General features: G+C 48.9%; 2 protein-coding genes across 9 annotated transcripts in view; one reads left to right on the top strand and one right to left on the bottom strand.

Annotated features, from left to right (window-relative positions):
- The first annotated feature begins 1190 nt into the window (after positions 1 to 1190).
- Positions 1191 to 3842, top strand: LOC125539236. Of its 8 annotated transcripts, none has more exons than XM_048702636.1 (4): positions 1191 to 1373; positions 1541 to 1800; positions 2410 to 2444; positions 3419 to 3842. In XM_048702636.1, coding segments are annotated over exons 1-4 (351 nt in total). In that variant the 5' UTR covers positions 1191 to 1318; the 3' UTR covers positions 3420 to 3842. The 8 variants fall into 8 exon arrangements, 2 of the variants coding, with proteins under 2 accessions (XP_048558593.1, XP_048558594.1); XR_007296732.1 differs by having other exon boundaries at positions 1236 to 1373; positions 1527 to 1800; positions 2410 to 2456; XR_007296734.1 differs by having other exon boundaries at positions 1245 to 1373; positions 1482 to 1800; positions 2410 to 2456.
- A 2353-nt stretch (positions 3843 to 6195) lies between these two features.
- The window catches only part of LOC125537540 (eukaryotic translation initiation factor 4G-like), a 61152-nt gene continuing 49367 nt past the window's right edge, over positions 6196 to 17980 (bottom strand). Inside the window, exon 9 of the mRNA XM_048700856.1 lies at positions 6196 to 6330. Coding sequence (XP_048556813.1) covers positions 6196 to 6330 — 135 coding nt within the window. The remainder of the gene's footprint in view (positions 6331 to 17980) is intronic.

A 17980-nucleotide genomic window follows, 5' to 3' on the forward strand; every position in this document is an offset into this window, starting at 1 on the left:
CCAGTCTATGTTACTACCCATTGTGGCTAGTCTAAGAGGTATCATACATGCCAACTAGACTTTTTAGATGATATGACATGTAATTAAATAAGGAAAGAGAGGATGTGGTACCATATTAAGAGCATCTCAACAGGCGCCCAAAAAGAGCTCCGCGCACTAAAATTTTATTTTTTTGGGCGCTGAGCAGCTCTAGCAGATGCGCTAAAAGTTTTTGTGCGCGTGCGCTGAAAAACGCTATCGCGCGCAGTATATTTTAGGCTCCGGATTGGGCGCGCTTCACAATTTGCACTGTCTGCTTTTTGGGCGCGCGTCTTTGGGCGTCTGGTAAAGCAATGTTGGTCCCGACGCATTAAAAATGATATAGTGGCGCGCTATAACTTTTATTGGGCACGAGATTTTTGTGTGGCCGTTGGAGATGCTCTAAAGCTGGTCATAGTGGGAATAACATAGGTAGTAATATACATGCCACATAAGCAAAAAAGATGATATATGAGGTAATTAATGAAAAGAGAGGCAAATAGAGTAACATAATATGTTACCATCACATAGCAGTTCCCAATGCAAAATGAGTCTACAAAGTAATAAATGAGGTGATGCATAACACTACACATATGTTATTACCCATTATAGAGGTAGTGGCATAGACTAGTAATATATGCATGTTACTAGTCTAAGTTACTCCTCATTATGACTAGCCTAAATGTTGTACTATTTTATGACATGCATAATAATCAATAAGACAACGTACCAACTTATGATATGCTAGGATTACAAAATTAGTATCATGCACTAGTATCATATACTCCCTCCGTTCTTAAATATAAGTTTTTTAAAAGACTACATACGAAGTAAAATTGATAAATTATACCCTAAAAGACGCCTATATACATCCGAATGTAGTCTCTATAATGAAATCTTTAAAAAGACTTATATTTAGAAACGGAGGGAGTATTACATGCACTATATAATACTCCCAACCTTATAGAATACGTATGGCAATTAATACCAACCTTAGGAAGCTTTGGACAGTATACTAGTACTCTTTTTTCTTTGAACACAACAGACAGTATATACTACTCTTAAACGCGGTAAATTTGTTGTTTCTGTTTTATTGGGATTGCGTGTTTAGTTTATTTGGAAACCGAAATTGTGGGGCCATCGGTTGGTGGAACGCATCACGGGCACCGCTCCGACCGGTACTGTACCTCCTCTATAAGTACTAGTACTAGTCCCTCTTCCGTCTCAGATCCTCTTAGTCTGCATCTTGTGGTTCATATTCTATCCCTCCTCCCCTCAATAGCGTTGAGTCTCTTGCCCCATGGCCGATTGGTCGCCATGTTTCGTTCCTGGGGAACGTAGCCTTGGACAACGTGGTGAGGTCCTTATCTTTCGTTGCCTCCAGTTCAAGCATCTTAAATCTCTTTTTAAGATCTGATTGTATACTTTGATTCATGGCTCATTATCGAGTTTTTTTCTGATAGCATGGGTTATATGTGAATCGACTGAATTTTCTTTGATGTTGTAAGTCGATTTCGGGTAGAGGAAGAAGGTGACCCATGGATGTTGCAGTGCTATGAGAGCTGTGACCTCGACGGCGAGGTCGAGCTAAGACCTCTCCGGATACTGAGAGCAGCCTCGCAAGAGGGGATGGGGTGTGGTGGCTCGCCCGCGAAAAAAGTGCGGACGGCTGCAACAGATCGACCGGTGGTGGTGGGCGGTTCAGAGGAGGATGAAGATTTAACGGCTGAACAAATTGACTTGCACAATTTGTTTTCCGGTCATAGCCAGACCCAAATTCATGTAAGTTGTATGTTTGGTTTGATTCTTTGGTTCATGGTTTGCAGCAAGTAATTTTTATCTATGCAATCTCTTGGCGTGGAGTGCCACCTATGAATCGTCTCTGTGACCTTACTACTCCCTCCATTCCAAATTACTACTCGTGGAGGGAGTACATGTTTGGATCGACTCTCATCCAGTGTCTCCTGATTAAACCGTCCCTTCACAAAAAATCCCGATCAGCGGAACAACATCATGCCCCCAAAAAGATTCCTGCCCTCCCTACTTTCCTTCCACCCGGCCCGACGAACCAACACCCGGCCCGACGAACCAACACCCAGCCCGCCTACCTACACCCGATGGACCTCACTGGATCCATCGTTTTCAGCCCAATAACCCCCGAAACCCTAGACATACCAGCTACTATATAATCCCTCCCTCGAACGGCCGAGGGGCACCAGATCCTTCCATTCGAAGCGCCGCCGCCGCCATTCCGCCGAGATCCCCCGAGCCCTCGTCGCGGAGATCACCTCGTCTCACCCGTGGTCGGTGTTCTCCTTCAACTTGCTCTCCCTTGAAGCCAGCCCGTCTTCCTTAACTCCCTAATCTGACTAGAGTTGCTTGATTTTGCAGCGATGGCCAACAACCCCCCTCGTTTCTCCTTCCTGGTGAAATATTTGGTAGATATGTTTTTTGTTTTTGGTTGTGTTCATATATCACATTAAGCAGTAAATTAAGGTTCTGGGTGACGTTTGGTACCAATTAATATCTATTTGTTTGATGAAAATCATGTTAATACATCCAGGACTAATTTAAAAAGGTTTCCTTACAGTTGAGTTTCAAAACAATATGTTACGTTTCACAGTTTGCTGTTCCTAATTGTTTTGCTTTGTCTTCTGAGTTCTATCACATTCAGCAGTAAATTAAGGTTCTGGATGACGTTTGGTACCAATTAATATCTATTTGTTTGATGAGAATCATGTTAATGCATCCAGGACCAATTTAAAAAGGTTTCCTTATAGTTGAGTTTCAAAACAATATGTTATGTTTCACAGTTTGCTGTTCCTAGTTGTTTTGCTTTGTCTTTTGAGTTCTAGTGTCAGCTTGATTTTTGAAATAAGATCCCAGCGGTTCATGCTGAATATACTATGGATGGCTTTTGGTCCTGTTTAAGAGAACATGAACTTGTGGATGCTTGGATCATAGACATTCGTTTGACTTATTTCTGGTTCTTGAGTTTTGTCGCATCACATTAAGCACTAAATTAAGGTTCTGGGTGATCGTTTGGCATCACTTATGTTCATTTGTTTGGAAACACGCAGTTGTGGATGCTTGATAATAAAATTGGCTAGATTTACTTCTGTTTTTTAAAGCTTGTTCATATCGTTGAGCAGCAATTTTAAGTTAGTGGTTGATCGTTTGGTCCCAATTAAGATTCAGTTTGTCTAGTTCACATCTAGATGTTTTTTAAGGATGTCACATCTAAGCTCCCATATATAGCCATCAGCTTGTTTTTTGCTGTATGATGGATTGCTTTTGTCCTTTATATGTTGCTCTGTCCGATCAATGTAGCTAGCTCAATCTCTTTGCTATTTTGATGTCTCTTGTTTTGCCCTAACAAATTTCATTTTTCTAAATGTAGATGATGATTCCCCGGCTCTTGACATGACCGACCACGTCAATGACTTGGCTGAAGCCGTGGGAGATGGCAAGTGAAGCTGCCCCACCCCTTTCAAGTGAAGATGACGTTTTGCCCGCCTGAAGCAAGAGATTATCTGTTCGGTCTATCTTGAATGTGAACGTTGTTTATTCAGTACTACCTGTAGTTTAAGTTCTTTATGTCTTTGGAGCAAAATTTTGAAATGGCTTTGATCTGTGGATAGAAATGTTGACTCTTATCCTTCTTCTGGTTTAGCTGTGGATATAATGGGTGAAGTAACATATATGCTTCATGCACCAGCTATAAGTTCTGGCTGGTAGAACTTTTGACTTTTGAAAAAACTATGTTGTCCGACTGCAGATCTTTGAATCGGCTTTGAGCTGATGATACAGATGTTTCTATCGTATCTCTTAGACTTCAGTACCAAAAGTTTGCGTGGTATGATCCTTGAGTTTTTCTGTGAATACGTCTGCTGAGATTGTAAGTTTGTGGGAAATCTTAGTCATGTTGCCGTCCATGAGCATAACAAGTGACGTCCGCTGAGATTGTAAGTACATAAGTTTGCGTGGTAGTTCGTGGGCAATCTTACCCTCCGAATCTTAGTTTTGCCTCGTCTATGGACTAATTTAAAAAGATTTGCCTCGTCGAATACAATTGCCAGGACCACATGCGGACTTTCTACTCGCTAAGATAAGAAAGAACCAAAATCCCTCACACTTCGACGTGGAAACGAGCCAATCAATGAAACAGCCGCGGGACACATTACCAATGGCTCCACTCTTCTTGCCTTCTTCACCTTCTCGATTTTGCCCCTAGAAGCTTCACTCCCAGAAGCAATCGACATGACAGGCAGCGGCGACGGGCAGGATGTAGCACGAGGGAACATATCTCCATACATGCCTGCTTCCCCATTGGCAGGACCAACTTTGATCTCGGGCAGCAGGAACACAACGGGCACAACGTGGAGCTTGACGAGAGCGGTCTCTGCACTTGCCAAAACACTCCTAACTCGCGCGATGCAGTCATGAAGCTCAGCACGGAGTAGCTCAATCCGCTCCATGAGGACGGGCTTCAACACCACATCAACCGGGGTTGCATCGACATTTGATGCACACGGTGGGTGGGTGGGGGGGGGGGGGGGGGGGGGGGGGGGGGGGGGGGGGGGGTGGAGCAGCATGTCGCGGTGTCGTAGTCTGGCCGGTGCAGTGTTGTGCATGACAGAAACATGCTTTGTAGCCGAATCGGAGACATCCCATGCTCCGGAATGGATCCCTACACTCGCACGATGACCCTTGGAGAGGCACCGGAAGCAACGGTCTCTCAGCCACGTTGGGGGAGCTAGCTGAGCGACGGGCGTAGAGCCACAGGAGGGGGCAGGAGGCAGCGAGTGGCGCCCTCATACAAGGTGCGAGCCATCTAGAAGATCCCTAGAAGGTGCGGGCATGCCGCACATGGGAACCACAGGCGCCGCACCTCGAACGAAGCAACCATGCCAATCACCCCAACCTGAACGTGACTCCCTTGGACAGAGTCACGTGGCTGCGACAACAACATCCAAGTAGCAATGGCCGACCAAACCCCTCAGCTTATATAGGCACCACGGGTATCTTGGGTTACAGATGGTCAATACAATCTAGGGATAAACATGCCGATCATTCAAACATGCCTTGAAGTGTACGCTAAGTCTTCGGGGATCTTCATCTTGATTGTGCAGAGGGCCAGGGCATACATGACCCATTCATTAGTTACCGGTGGGTCCTTGACCTGGCCCAGGAGTGGCGGACCGACGTAGTGTGCACCCGTAGTCCAGGACACCATCAGTTACTAATGGTTGGCTCGCCCGCCATATCAGGACCTGGTAGGGGCGGACGCGGAAGCACACGACCAATGGAGGCGTCAGCTAGAGGAGCGGAGGGTGGCGGGGTCGAAGATGGTGTTGTGGCTGGCTCGGCAAGGTGAGGGGCCCATTGACCACCCACAGATTGGTCAGACCTACAGAGAGCAAGCACGACGGTGGAAGCTTTGGCCTTGGTGCGTGCGCCGCTGCCCGATGATGCAACTGCGATCTTGGGAGAGAGTGTGACCAGGGGCGTCACCAAAAGCACACTAGCCCCAACGGTAGTCCCAGGGCCGTGCCCAGCCACCGGCGGCGGCAGGAGCGTGGAGACCCAATCCAAATCCTGCCGGTCTGGACTAAAAGGGCAAGGGACGCAAGCTCCATATCCTCCGGATATGTACTGAGAGACCCGATCCGGGGGCGGCAACGTGGCCGGCGGCGGCGGCAGCGCGCCCGAGGCGGCTCCACCCAACAGGGAAGCATCGACAGCGGTGGGCGGTGGGGCTAGAGTGGTCATCGCCGGAGTAAATTGCTCAAAACCATCACATTTGTGGCTAGGATACGCCTTTACTACCGCGTTTGCTGAAAATCAAAAATTACCACCACTTCCATGTCAAGTGAGTAACAAAACACACTGATTCGAGAATGAGCCGCGACTAAACACTAAACTGACCGCTTGGACCCACATGTTGGACCTATGTGGACAATGCGCTCAGGTGGTCGAGGGTCCCACGTGTCATCCCCACACCTCCTTCTTCCTCCTCACATCTCACTTCCCTTCTCACCCCTCCTCGATGAATCCTTTCTCTGGCCAATCTCTCCCCAGATGCGTGGAGCAGCTGGAAAGTTTGCCCGACGGCCATCGGCTCGACTGGCCCTCCCTCCCGGACGACACCACGCTAAACCTCTTCGCGCGTCTTGGCTACCACGACTGCGCCGGCCTCGCCGCCACCTGCTGCACCTGGTGGGCGTTGGCGGCCTCATCGTGTGGGTTGGTGGCGCTGGACCTCCATCGCCTCGACCCCGCCTTCACGATGTCGCCGACGCCCCCACCTCCCTTGCGGAATTAAGAAGACGTTCGACTACATCAACCGCGCTAAACTAACGCTTCCGCTTTCGGTCTACGAGGGTACGTGGACACACTCTCCCCTTCTCGTTGCTATGCATCTCCTAGATAGATCTTGCGTGATCGTAGGAATTTTTTAAAAATCGCATGCTATGTTTCCCAACAGTGGCATCCGAGCCAGGTCTATGCGTAGATGATATGCACGAGTAGAACACAAAGAGTTGTGGGCGATCATAGTCATACTTATTACCACCAACGTCCTATTTTGATTCAGCGGTATTGTTGGATGAAGCGGCTCGGACCAACCTTACATGACCACGTTCATGAGACCTATTCGACCGACAGACATGCAACTTGTTTTGCATAAAGGGGGCTGGCGGGTGTCTGTTTCTCCAACTTTAGTTGAATCAAATTTGACTACGGCCGGTCCTTGTTGAAGGTTAAAACAACAAACTTGACGAAACATCGTTGTGGTTTTGATGTGTAGGTAAGAACGGTTCTTACTAGAAGCCCATATCAGCCACATAAAACTTGCAACAACAAAGTAGATGGTGTCTAACTTGTTTTTGCAGGGCATGTTGTGATGTGATATGGTCAAGACATGATGTGATATACGTTGATGTATGAGATGATCATGTTTTATAAAAGTTATCAACAACTGGCAGGAGCCTTATGGTTGTCGCTTTATCGTATGAAATGCAATCGCCATGTAATTGCTTTACTTTATCACTATGCGTTAGCGATAGTTGTAGAAGCAATAGTTGGCGAGACGACAACGAAGCTGCGATGGAGATCAAGGTGTCAAGCCGGTGACGATGGAGATCATGCGGTGCTTTGGAGATGGAGATCAAAGGCACAAGATGATGATGGCCATATCATGTCACATATTTTTATTGCATGTGATGTTTGCCTTTTATGCATCTTATTTTGCTTAGTACGGCGGTAGAATTATAAGATGACCCCTCACTAAAATTTCAAGGTATAAGTGTTCTCCTCGAGTATGCACCGTTGCGACAGTTCATCGTGCCGAGACACCACGTGATGATCGGGTGTGATAAGCTCTAAGTTCACATACAACGGGTGCAAAACAGTTTTGCGCGTGCGGAATACTCGGGTTAAACTTGACGAGCCTACCATGTACAAACATGGCCTCGAAACACTGAGACCGAAAGGTCAAACGTGAATCATATAGTAGATATGATCAACATAGAGATGTTCACCATTGAAAACTACTCCATCTCACGTGATGATCGGACATGGTTTAGTTGATATGGATCACGTGATCATTTAGATGACTCGAGGGATGTCTATCTAAGTGGGAGTTCTTAAGTAATATGATTAATTGAACTAAATTTATCATGAACTTAGTCCTGATAGTTTTTTCATATCTATGTTGTAGATCAATGGCCCGTGCTACCGTTCCCTTGAATTTTAATGCGTTCCTAGAGAAAGTTAAGTTGAAAGATGATGGTAGCAACTACACGGACTTGGTCCATAACTTGAGGATTATCCTCATTGCTGCACACAATAATTATGTCCTTGATGCACCGCTAGGTGAAAGGCATGCTGCAGGAGCAAATGCTGATGTTATGAACGTCTGGCAAGCTCGATCTGATGACTACTCGATAGTTCAGTGTGCCATGCTTTATGGCTTAGAATCGGGACTTCAAATACGTTTTGAACATCATGGACCATATGAGATGTTCCAGGAATTGAAGTTAATATTTCAAGCAGATGCCCGAGTTGAGAGATATGAAGTCTCCAACAAGTTGTGTAGTTGCAAGATGGAGGAGAATAGTTCTGTCAGTAAACACATACTCAAAATGACTGGGTACCATAACCACTTGACTCAGCTGGGAGTTAATCTTCCGGATGATAGTGTTATTGACAGAGTTCTTCAATCACTACCACCAAGCTACAAAGACTTCGTGATGAACTATTATATGCAAGGGGTGGATAACACAATTCCCGAGCTCTTCGCTATGCTTAAAGCTGCGGAGGTAGAAATCAAGAAGGAGCATCAAGTGTTGATGGAGAACAAGACCACTAGTTTCAAGAAAAAGGGCAAGGGAAAGAAGGGGAACTTCAAGAAGAATGGCAAGCAAGTTGCCACTCCCGGGAAGAAGCCCAAGTTTGGACCCAAGCCTAAAACTGAGTGATTCTACTACAAAGGGACTGGTCACTGGAAGCGGAACTGCACGAAGTATTTGGCGGATAAGAAGGATGGCAAAGTGAACAAAGGCATATTTGATATACATGTTATTGATGTGTAACTTACTAATGCTCGTAGTAGCGCCTGGGTATTTGATACTGGTTTTGTTGCTCATATTGCAACTCGAAACAGGGGCTACGGATTAAACGAAGATTGGCTAAGGACGAGGTGACGATGCGCGTCGGAAATGGTTCCAAGGTCGATGTGATCGCCATCGGCACGCTACCTCTACATCTACCTTCGGGATTAGTTTTAGACCTGAATAATTTTTATTTGGTGCCAGTGTTAAGCATGAACATTATATCTAGATCTTGTTTGATGTGAGATGGTTATTCATTTAAATCAGAGAATAATGGTTGTTCTATTTATATGAGTAATATATTTTATGGTCATGCACCCTTGAAGTGTCATCATATTAAGCGACGCATAACGTAAGCAGACACGGAAGAGTGCGACCTCTCTTGCGGACCCGTGTAGTCCTCAAGGTCATCTGCTCAGTTGATGATGGTAATGCAGTTGTCATGGCTGCCGGCGGCGGGGAAGAAGATCTGAGGCGGCGAAAGACAGTCTGGAGAGCGGATCCCTGCTATGGTGAACCCTTCCGTCGTTGGAGCAGCTGAGCTGGGGTGGAACACAGCGCCGCAGGAGCAGGACAAACCACACAAGGTTTTCTTTGACACATATCTGTAACAGAAGTAATTGAGTAAGGTCTTGTTTGAATTTGAGGATTCTAACAATGCAGGGATAGGAAATAGACAGGAATAGGATAGGAATGCACGTGCAAAACAGAGAATCTAAAAACACAGGATTTCTACCAATCTGGGTGTTTGATTCACAACAATTGGAAGATCACAAGATGCAAAAAAGCATGGTGAGATTAAGTCAAACCACAAGAAAATGTACGGTTATAATGCTATTATGCTACTATATCTTAGTCTTGTGCTTGATGAATAGGAATATGAAAAGGAGGAGAAGTGGAAATTAAAATTCCTATGGTTTTCTTTCAAGGAGACACTAAAGGAACAAATCCTACAGTTTTCCTTTGCTCCATTCCTTTGCACCAAATTCATGAAAAGTAGTACCATAGGAACTTTCCAATTCTGATGTTTTTCATTCACTTTTCCTTTCAAGAACTGGCGATTCTAGTAGGCAGGCTTGAGCAAGGAAAATCCTACACTAAAAAAATGTTTTTGTGCTACTTCTATTACTTTGGACCCAGGCCACTGCCATACTAGCTCAACTCCCAGGCCCATCGACAAATGCACAGCTCAAACGCGCAGAGATAAATAATGATGGCGTTCAAGAGAGTCCATCACGGATAGCTAAGTTTCCTGGTACCTCACTGCTTGTCATATAGTAGGATAAAATAATCATATTTCCCGTTACTACGAGTGCTCAGTGGACAATATATATAACATGTAGAGTAAAAAAGAGATGCAACAAGTGTACAACCTCTTTGGCAAAGCCATGTCGATCTCAGCGTGATTGGGTTGGCCGGTGAGGATGCTCCGGCTGACTTGGCTGTCGGAGGAGGGGAAGAAGATCTTAGGCATCTGGAGATGGAGCCCGAGGTACTGCTCCACTGTGATGGAGGGTTTCGTCGTTGGAGCTGCTCCAGTGAGTTGTACGACGCCGAGGCTGAAGCAGGACAAGAGAGACAACGAACAACATTAATGTCGGTGTCAAAACCGGCGGATCTCGGGTAGGGGGTCCCGAACTGTGCGTCTAGGCGGATGGTAACAGGAGACAAGGGACACGATGTTTTTACCCAGGTTCGGGCCCTCTCGATGGAGGTAAAACCCTACTCCTGCTTGATTAATATTGATGATATGGGTAGTACAAGAGTGGATCTACCACGAGATCAGAGAGGCTAAGACCTAGAAGCTAGCCTATGGTATGATTGTTGTTGTTCTACGGACTAAACCCTCTGGTTTATATAGACACCGGAGGGGGCTAGGGTTAGACAAAGTCGGTTACAAGGAAGGGGATCTACATATCCATATCGCCAAGCTTGCCTTCCACGCCAAGGAGAGTCCCATCCGGACACGGGACGAAGTCTTCAATCTTGTATCTTCATAGTCCAACAGTCCGGCCAAAGGTTATAGTCCGGCTGTCTCGATACCCCCTAATCCAGGACTCCCTCAGTAGCCCCTGAACCAGGCTTCAATGACGATGAGTCTGGCGCGCAGATTGTCTTCGGCATTGCAAGGCGGGTTCCTCCTCCGAACACTTCATAGAAGATTTTTGAACACGAGGGTCGTGTCCGGCTCTGCAAAACAAGTTCCCACATACCTCCGTAGAGAGAATAATATTTCCACAAATCTAATCTGCTGACGTGTTCCGTAGTGTGACATCGCACCACAGCCAAGCCTTTATTCGAATCGTTTTTTACAGCCAACCTCAACGCGTTTTGTGAGGCGGTTTCCTTGGCACGTCTTGTCGAAGCAGAGATCATGTCCCCTTATCGTGGGATTCTCATCAATACGGCCGTGGGTAACCCAACCGCGCCATTGATTACGGCGCTTGGGGGATAAGCGAGTTTTACCAGGTTGGTGGGGGCGCATAGTTTTGTCCGCCCATATAAAGGGGTAAGGATTCACCTTTTTCTACCCACGCCTTCTTCCTCCTTGCTCATCCATTCTCGCGCACTCGAGCTCCAGCGCCCAAGTCCACATCTTCCTCCTCAACCTTCTCCAACCATGTCCGGAGTAGGAGGCAAGTGGATGGTCTCCATCATCACAGAGGGACATATCGAAAAGCTGCGCGGGGCCGGATACTTAGCCGCGGATATCGTGCACCGGCTGCCAGCCGCGGGGCAGATCGTCCCCACCCCGGAACCTTACGAAAGGGTGGTCTTCCTTACCCACTTCGTCTGCGGACTGGGGTTTCCCCTCCATCCATTCGTTCGCGGACTTATGTTCTAATGGGCTGGACTTTCATGATCTGGCCCCAAATTTTATTCTCAACATCTCGGCGTTTATCGTCGTGTGTGAGGCCTTCCTCCGCATCAAGCCGCACTTCGGCCTATGGCTGAAAACCTTCAACGTAAAACCGAAGGTGGTGAGCGGCCAGCAGGCGGAGTGCGGAGGCGCCATGGTGGGCAAGATGCCCAACGTCACATGGCTTGAGGGCTCCTACATGGAGACCATAAAGGGGTGGCAATCGGAGTGGTTCTACATCACCGAGCCACGCGACACCCAGTGGGTCGTGGCCCCCGAATTCCGATCCGGAATCCCCACGCGGCTCACCTCTTGGAAAGAGAAGGGCCTGCTCTGGGGTAATCCGGTAGATTTGACCGGACTCCAGACCTGCATACAGAATATGATAAACAAGAAGCTCAAGCTTGTCAACATAGTCCAAGTCATGCTCATCTGCCGGATCCTCCCGTGTCAACAACGGGCGTTCAATCTGTGGGAGTTCGACCCGGCCCAGCACCAGACTCTGAGCGAGCTCTTCGACACAATGCACAAGGACGTCTGGAAGGTGCTGTTTAAGAGCGCCGAGGTTCCCCCTCCCCTCACCGAGGATCGCGGGCTCAGCGCGAAGCGTCAAGCCGGCGCGGTAAGCTTTTTTATTACTCACAGGGTATTTATTTTCCCTAGTATAATCATATGCGGGATCTAAGCTCCCATACCTTTGACAGGAATGGCTGGAGACGGCCAAACAGATTGACTGTCCGGCCCCCCTACCCGAAGACCCAACAGACGCCCTCTTAGCGGAGATGGTTCCGGCACCTTACGTGGTGCCGGAGAAGAAGGCCACGGGAACCCGAAAGAGTTCCCGGCGCCTGATGGTATCGGACTCATCGTCCGATGACTCCGAGACGCACTCCTCCTACGAAGATGAGGAGGAGGAAAAAGAAGTTTCTTCCCCACCAGCTGGGGGAGAGAGGAAAAGGAAGGCCGCCCCAACCGGGGAGGCCGGAGGGTCCAAGAAGGGAAGGACTCTCCTTCCGGACCATTCTACCACCGCCGCCGACAGCGAAGACGAGTGGCCACCCAGGGCCAAGCCCCTGGTGAAGTCGTAAGTATTTGGATGCCAGAGTAACTCATAGCGTTCCTTTATTGCACAGCTTCTCCTAACGCCGAATATAATCATGCAGTCCGCCCCGAGCCCGTGTCGACGTATCGTCGAGCGGTTCCTTGGATTCGTCGAATCTGAATAGCTTTTCACTTCCGACCGCCTCCTCTCCTCGCCCTACAAACAATGCCGAGGTATTGTCTCAAGGGGTTCCAAACCGAGGGGACGTAGTCCTGGGGCGCCTCCAGGTGACATCCCGGACTCCAGGCGCAAAGGGAGCAAGGCTCCCAAGGGCTCCAAGTCCGGCCCTCAGCCGAACATCGCGCCAGAACCTACAGTGGTTCCGGACTCCGTCAGGCGACCCCCTTCCAAGAGGGGCAAGCCGCCCGTGCCCGTGACCTCCGTCAATCCGGAGGCACCGGACAATTTGCTGGAAGTGCTTGGACGTGCTTCCATCGACGAGGAGCACCGCACTATCATGAGTGCGGTGATCAAGAAGGTTCAGTACGCCAAGTGCGGACCGACTGAAGCCTCTGCGAGCCTTCTAACAGGCTTTGAGGTATGTATTTAAAATATATGAAAATATTACCGCATAGACAGTAGCCCCTGATGCTCTGTTTGGTGTTCACAAAGAAAAGCCAAATAGAGGGTCTAATAATATCCGCAGGAGTCTAACACAAGTATGTCCATATGCGTATGCAGGCTTCGCTGCTGACCTCTGCCGCACTGACTGTGGAGGTCGCCGCACTGAAGCAAAGCCTCGAGCGGTCCGAGAAAGAGCTCGGACTTGCCAAGAAGTAGCTCGAGGAGAGCAAAGGTAAGTAATACCTTGTCTATATATATATATATATAAAGATGTGGTTGCAAAAAATATGATAGGATCATCATGAATGTGCCAGGGACCACGACCGAAGTGGTAGCCCTGAAGCAAGCATTGTCCGAGGCCGAAAACAAGGCGGCCACGGAGCGCACCGAGCGGGAGAAACAGGAGGCATGGGTTGGTGAGGTGCAGCAAGATCTCCAGGCTCTCGTGAAGAAGCACGAGACTTTGGAGCTTGACTCGAAGACTCGAGAGTCCGAGCTTGCTGCGGCCCTCGAGAGCACCAAGTCTGCCAAGGCCGAAGCCCAAAACGCCCTCCAGGAAATTGAGGCGATGAAGAAGATAGCGGTGGGTAAGGCATTCATTATGCAAAGAAAGCATGTGAAAGTAAATTACTTGTTACGTACCCGAGTCCGGAGCTCTCCAGGAGCGTTCGCATATTTGCCCCGCGGTGCATCGGATGCTTCAAAGCACTACTGAGCCGAGGAGGGGAGATCGACGGAGAAGGTGTTCTGGTCTCAGTATACTGAGGCCGACCACCTGGTTCCCTTAAGCGACCAGCTGAAGCAATTAGTCAAGCTCCATAAGGCGGCTGAACAGGCCATGAAGGGTCTTATAGTCCGGCTATGGCCTAGAGAGGCCATGCTAGGGAGTTACTTCGGGCTGGTGAGGCGGCTGGTGGATGCCTGTCCTTGGCTTGAAGTCATCAAGCGCTCCGTCTGCATCGAGGGCGCCCGCAGGGCGCTTGCCCGTGTTAAAGTACACTGGGGCAAGATGGACGTTGAGAAGCTGGTGAAGGACGGACCACCGCAGGGCAAGGAGCATCGCCACCCCGAGATGTATTATGAGGGCGTCCTGAAGGGTGCCCGCCTTATGGCGGATGAGTGTTCGAAGGATGTAATTTTTGAATGAACTTGCTTGTGTGATCCTATATTCATGAAAACTTGTTCATATGCGCTATGCAATGCTTGTTTGAATTTAAAATATTGCCTTCTGTGCGGCTGTTTATCAAATCTGAGAGATGTCTAGTCCACGGCTTCTGCCCCCATGCCACGAGTGCTGGGGTGTTCGGGGTAAATCTGAGCACTCTTTTTCCCATTCTTCGGTCCTTCGAGGGAGGTGCTTAGCACAACGAACAAGGCAATCGGACTATAATGCTTTATCACTCTCACTTAGCCAGAGAATTCTATAATTTTAAATTTTGCCGAAGCCCCTAGTATTCGAAAGACCGAGTTCGGGGCGCTATACACGCCTAAGCCGGACAAAGACGACTCCTCGCCCTAAGCGGCATAAGTCTTTAGGGACTGGAAACCTCTCGAACAGCGACCAGCTCTCGCCTTATCATGACAGTCAGTTTTAGCTTTCTCTACTGAGGTGCTTAGCCCAGCTGAACCGGGGCACAATCGCAGTAGTTCTCCCAGTGCTACCTTAGCCGATATAACGGAACATAAGGTACCAAAACATGGGAGCCGGGCAAACCCAACTATTGACCCAAGACATGATTCCGAGCTGATGCATATAATGCTATAAGTTCGGGGTGCCGCACTTGTGAAAGTGTTCGGACTTCTCACGCCGTATTATGGGGTGCTTAAGCCCCTGGCGTATTGGCCGTACCAGAGTGTACGGTTGCTAGATGTCATGAATGAACATATATACATAAAAAAGGAAGGAATAGAGAATGCAGTAATAGACTAAAACTATGCATTCTTTATTCGAAAAGGTGCATTAAAGCAGGACGATACAAGTAGTGCGAGAAGCAAAAAATGGGACTATTTGACATGTCCCCTCTGAGGGCAAGCTGCAGAATGGTATTTAAAGCAGGTATTTCGCTCGTTATAGAGACCACCTGGGAGTTCCATGGTGCGACGTAGCTTTTCTGCCTCCTTGGTTGTTGTATCGTGTGTTCGGTAATTATACTGCCGAACATGGCTTCCAGAGAGTAAAGTCCTGAAAGAGAGAAAAAAATAAGAAAGTGGGAAGCCCCTAGTGCGGTTGAGCCGCATTTTGGGGCGTGCCGTAGTTGTGCCCCGCCCCTATGCCCATGGTATTTTCAATGCGTAATTATGTACGCGTGGCGCGAATTTCGCCGTTTGTCTGAGGCTGGGGTAGGGGCCGCATTGCTATGCGAGCTCGGAACTTGCCAGGCGGTCTTGTTGCCGATTACTCCGAGCGCGCTTGACCGTGTCCGGGCGTTTGATCGCCGGACTAGAGAATTGCCTTGAGAGGCTGCTTTGTGCTTCTGCTGCGAGGGCCGCAGTGTGCTCCTCCGTTCGGAGAGAGCGCTCTGTGTTTCCATTGACTGTGATGACCCCCCGAGGTCCCGGCATCTTGAGCTTGAGGTATGCATAGTGCGGCACCGCGTTGAATTTTGCGAATGCAGTTCGCCCGAGCAGTGCATGATAGCCACTGCGGAACGGGACTATATCGAAGATTAACTCTTCGCTTTGGAAATTTTCTGGGGATCCAAAGACCACTTCTAGTGTGACTGAGCCTGTGCAATGGGCCTCTACACCTGGTATGATGCCTTTAAAGGTCGTTTTTGTGGGTGTAATCCTTGAGGGATCTATACCCATTTTGCGCACTGTGTCCTGATAAAGCAGGTTCAGGCTGCTGCCGCCATCCATAAGGACTCGAGTGAGCTGAAATCCGTCGATGATTGGGTTTAAGACCAATGCGGTGAATCCGCCATGACGGATGCTAGTGGGATGGTCCCTACGATCGAAAGTGATCGGACAGGAGGACCATGGGTTGAACTTTGGGGCAACTGGCTCCAACGCATATACGTCCCTTAGCGCACGCTTCCGCTCCCTCTTGGGGATGTGGGTTGCGTATATCATGTTCACCGTTCACACTTGTGGGGGGAACCTCTTCTGTCCTCCGGTGTTCGGCGGTCTAGGCTCCTCCTCGTCATCGCTATGTAGCCCCTTGTCCTTGTTTTTGGCATTTAACTTGCCGGCCTGCTTGAACACCCAACAATCCCTGTTGGTGTGGTTGGCTGGCTTGTCGGGGGTGCCGTGTATTTGGCACAAGCGATCGAGTATACGGTCCAAACTGGACGGGCCCGGAATGCTTCTTTTGAATGGCTTTTTCCACTGACCGGGCTTAGAGCCTCTGAATCCGGCATTGACTGCCGTATCCTCTGTATTGTCGCTGTTAATGCGGCGCTTGTGTTGTTGCGACGTGACCTGCCATTGCAGTCCTTGGTATCCGAAGTACCAGGGCTCTTTGATATGCTATTGCTGCGAGCCAGCCAGCTGTCTTCTCCCGCGCAAAAGCGGGTCATGAGTGTCGTGAGGGAGGCCATAGATTTCGGCTTTTCCTGGCCAAGGTGCCGGGCAAGCCACTCGTCGCGGATGTTATGCTTGAAAGCTGCTAGGGCCTCTGCATCCGGACAATCGACGATTTGATTTTTCTTGGTTAGGAACCGTGTCCAGAATTGCTTGGCCGATTCCTCTGGCTGTTGAATTATGTGGCTCAAGTCGTCGGCATCTGGTGGTCACACATAAGTGCCCTGGAAGTTTTCGAGGAATGCGGCTTCCAGATCTTCCCAACAACCAATGGATTCTGCTGGCAAGCTGTTGAGCCAATGCCGAGCTGGTCCTTTAAGCTTGAGTGGGAGGTATTTGATGGCGTGTAGATCATCGCCACGGGCCATGTGGATATGAAGGAGATAGTCCTCAATCCATACCGCGGGATCTGTCGTACCATCGTATGATTCGATATTCACGGTTTTGAAACCCTCTGGGATTTGATGATCCATTACTTCATCTGTGAAGCATAGCGGGTGTGTGGCGCCTCTGTACTGGGCTATATCACGACACAGCTCAAATGAGTTTTGTCTGCTGTGTTCGGCCCGGTCGGATTTATTTTTACTGTATCCGGCGTGACGGTTATCGTCTCGTGTGGTGGGGCGCCCTCGCGATCCGTAGATCGATCTTGCTTGCTTTGCTTTGTCCTCCAATATGTCTCGCGGGTCTAGCGCATTTCCCCGTGCCTTTGTATTTTTTGGGTGACGCCGGGGTGCGGCTTGAGCTGTGGGCCGAGAGGCCTCTCTGTCACAGCCATGAGGTGGCTTATCAGCCGCGTCATACACTGGAGATGTAGGTTTTAATGCTTCCTCCTCTAATTGGGTAGCAACCTGCGCTTTGGGTAGCTCTTGGAGGGGCGTCCGAGTTCGTATTCCTCGGCCGCAAGGACTTCAGTCCATCTGTCATCTAGCAGGTCTTGATCAGCTCTAAGCTGTTGCTGCTGCTTTTTCTTGAGGCTATTCGCCATGGCCATAAGCCGGCGCTTGAAGCGCTCTTGCTCGATGGGATCCTCAGGCATGACAAATTCATCGTCTGTCAAGACCCCGATTCCAAGTCACATCGATCTAGCCGGTAACACCTCATATCACATTGCGGCCTCACGCACGGTATCCCCACGGGTGTCGCCTTACCAAGGCCCGGGACCGTTTGCGCCTTTTGGCTCACGTATATGATAGTGTCTCTAGCATCGATATGACAGAGAACCCAAGCCGACATGGCTAGTCATGAACCCAAAGCAGCACTAACCTATGGGAACAGGCATACATGAATCACATCGAGCAT

Source organism: Triticum urartu, chromosome 2 (genome assembly GCF_003073215.2).
Source record: "Triticum urartu cultivar G1812 chromosome 2, Tu2.1, whole genome shotgun sequence".
Taxonomy (NCBI): domain Eukaryota; kingdom Viridiplantae; phylum Streptophyta; class Magnoliopsida; order Poales; family Poaceae; genus Triticum; species Triticum urartu.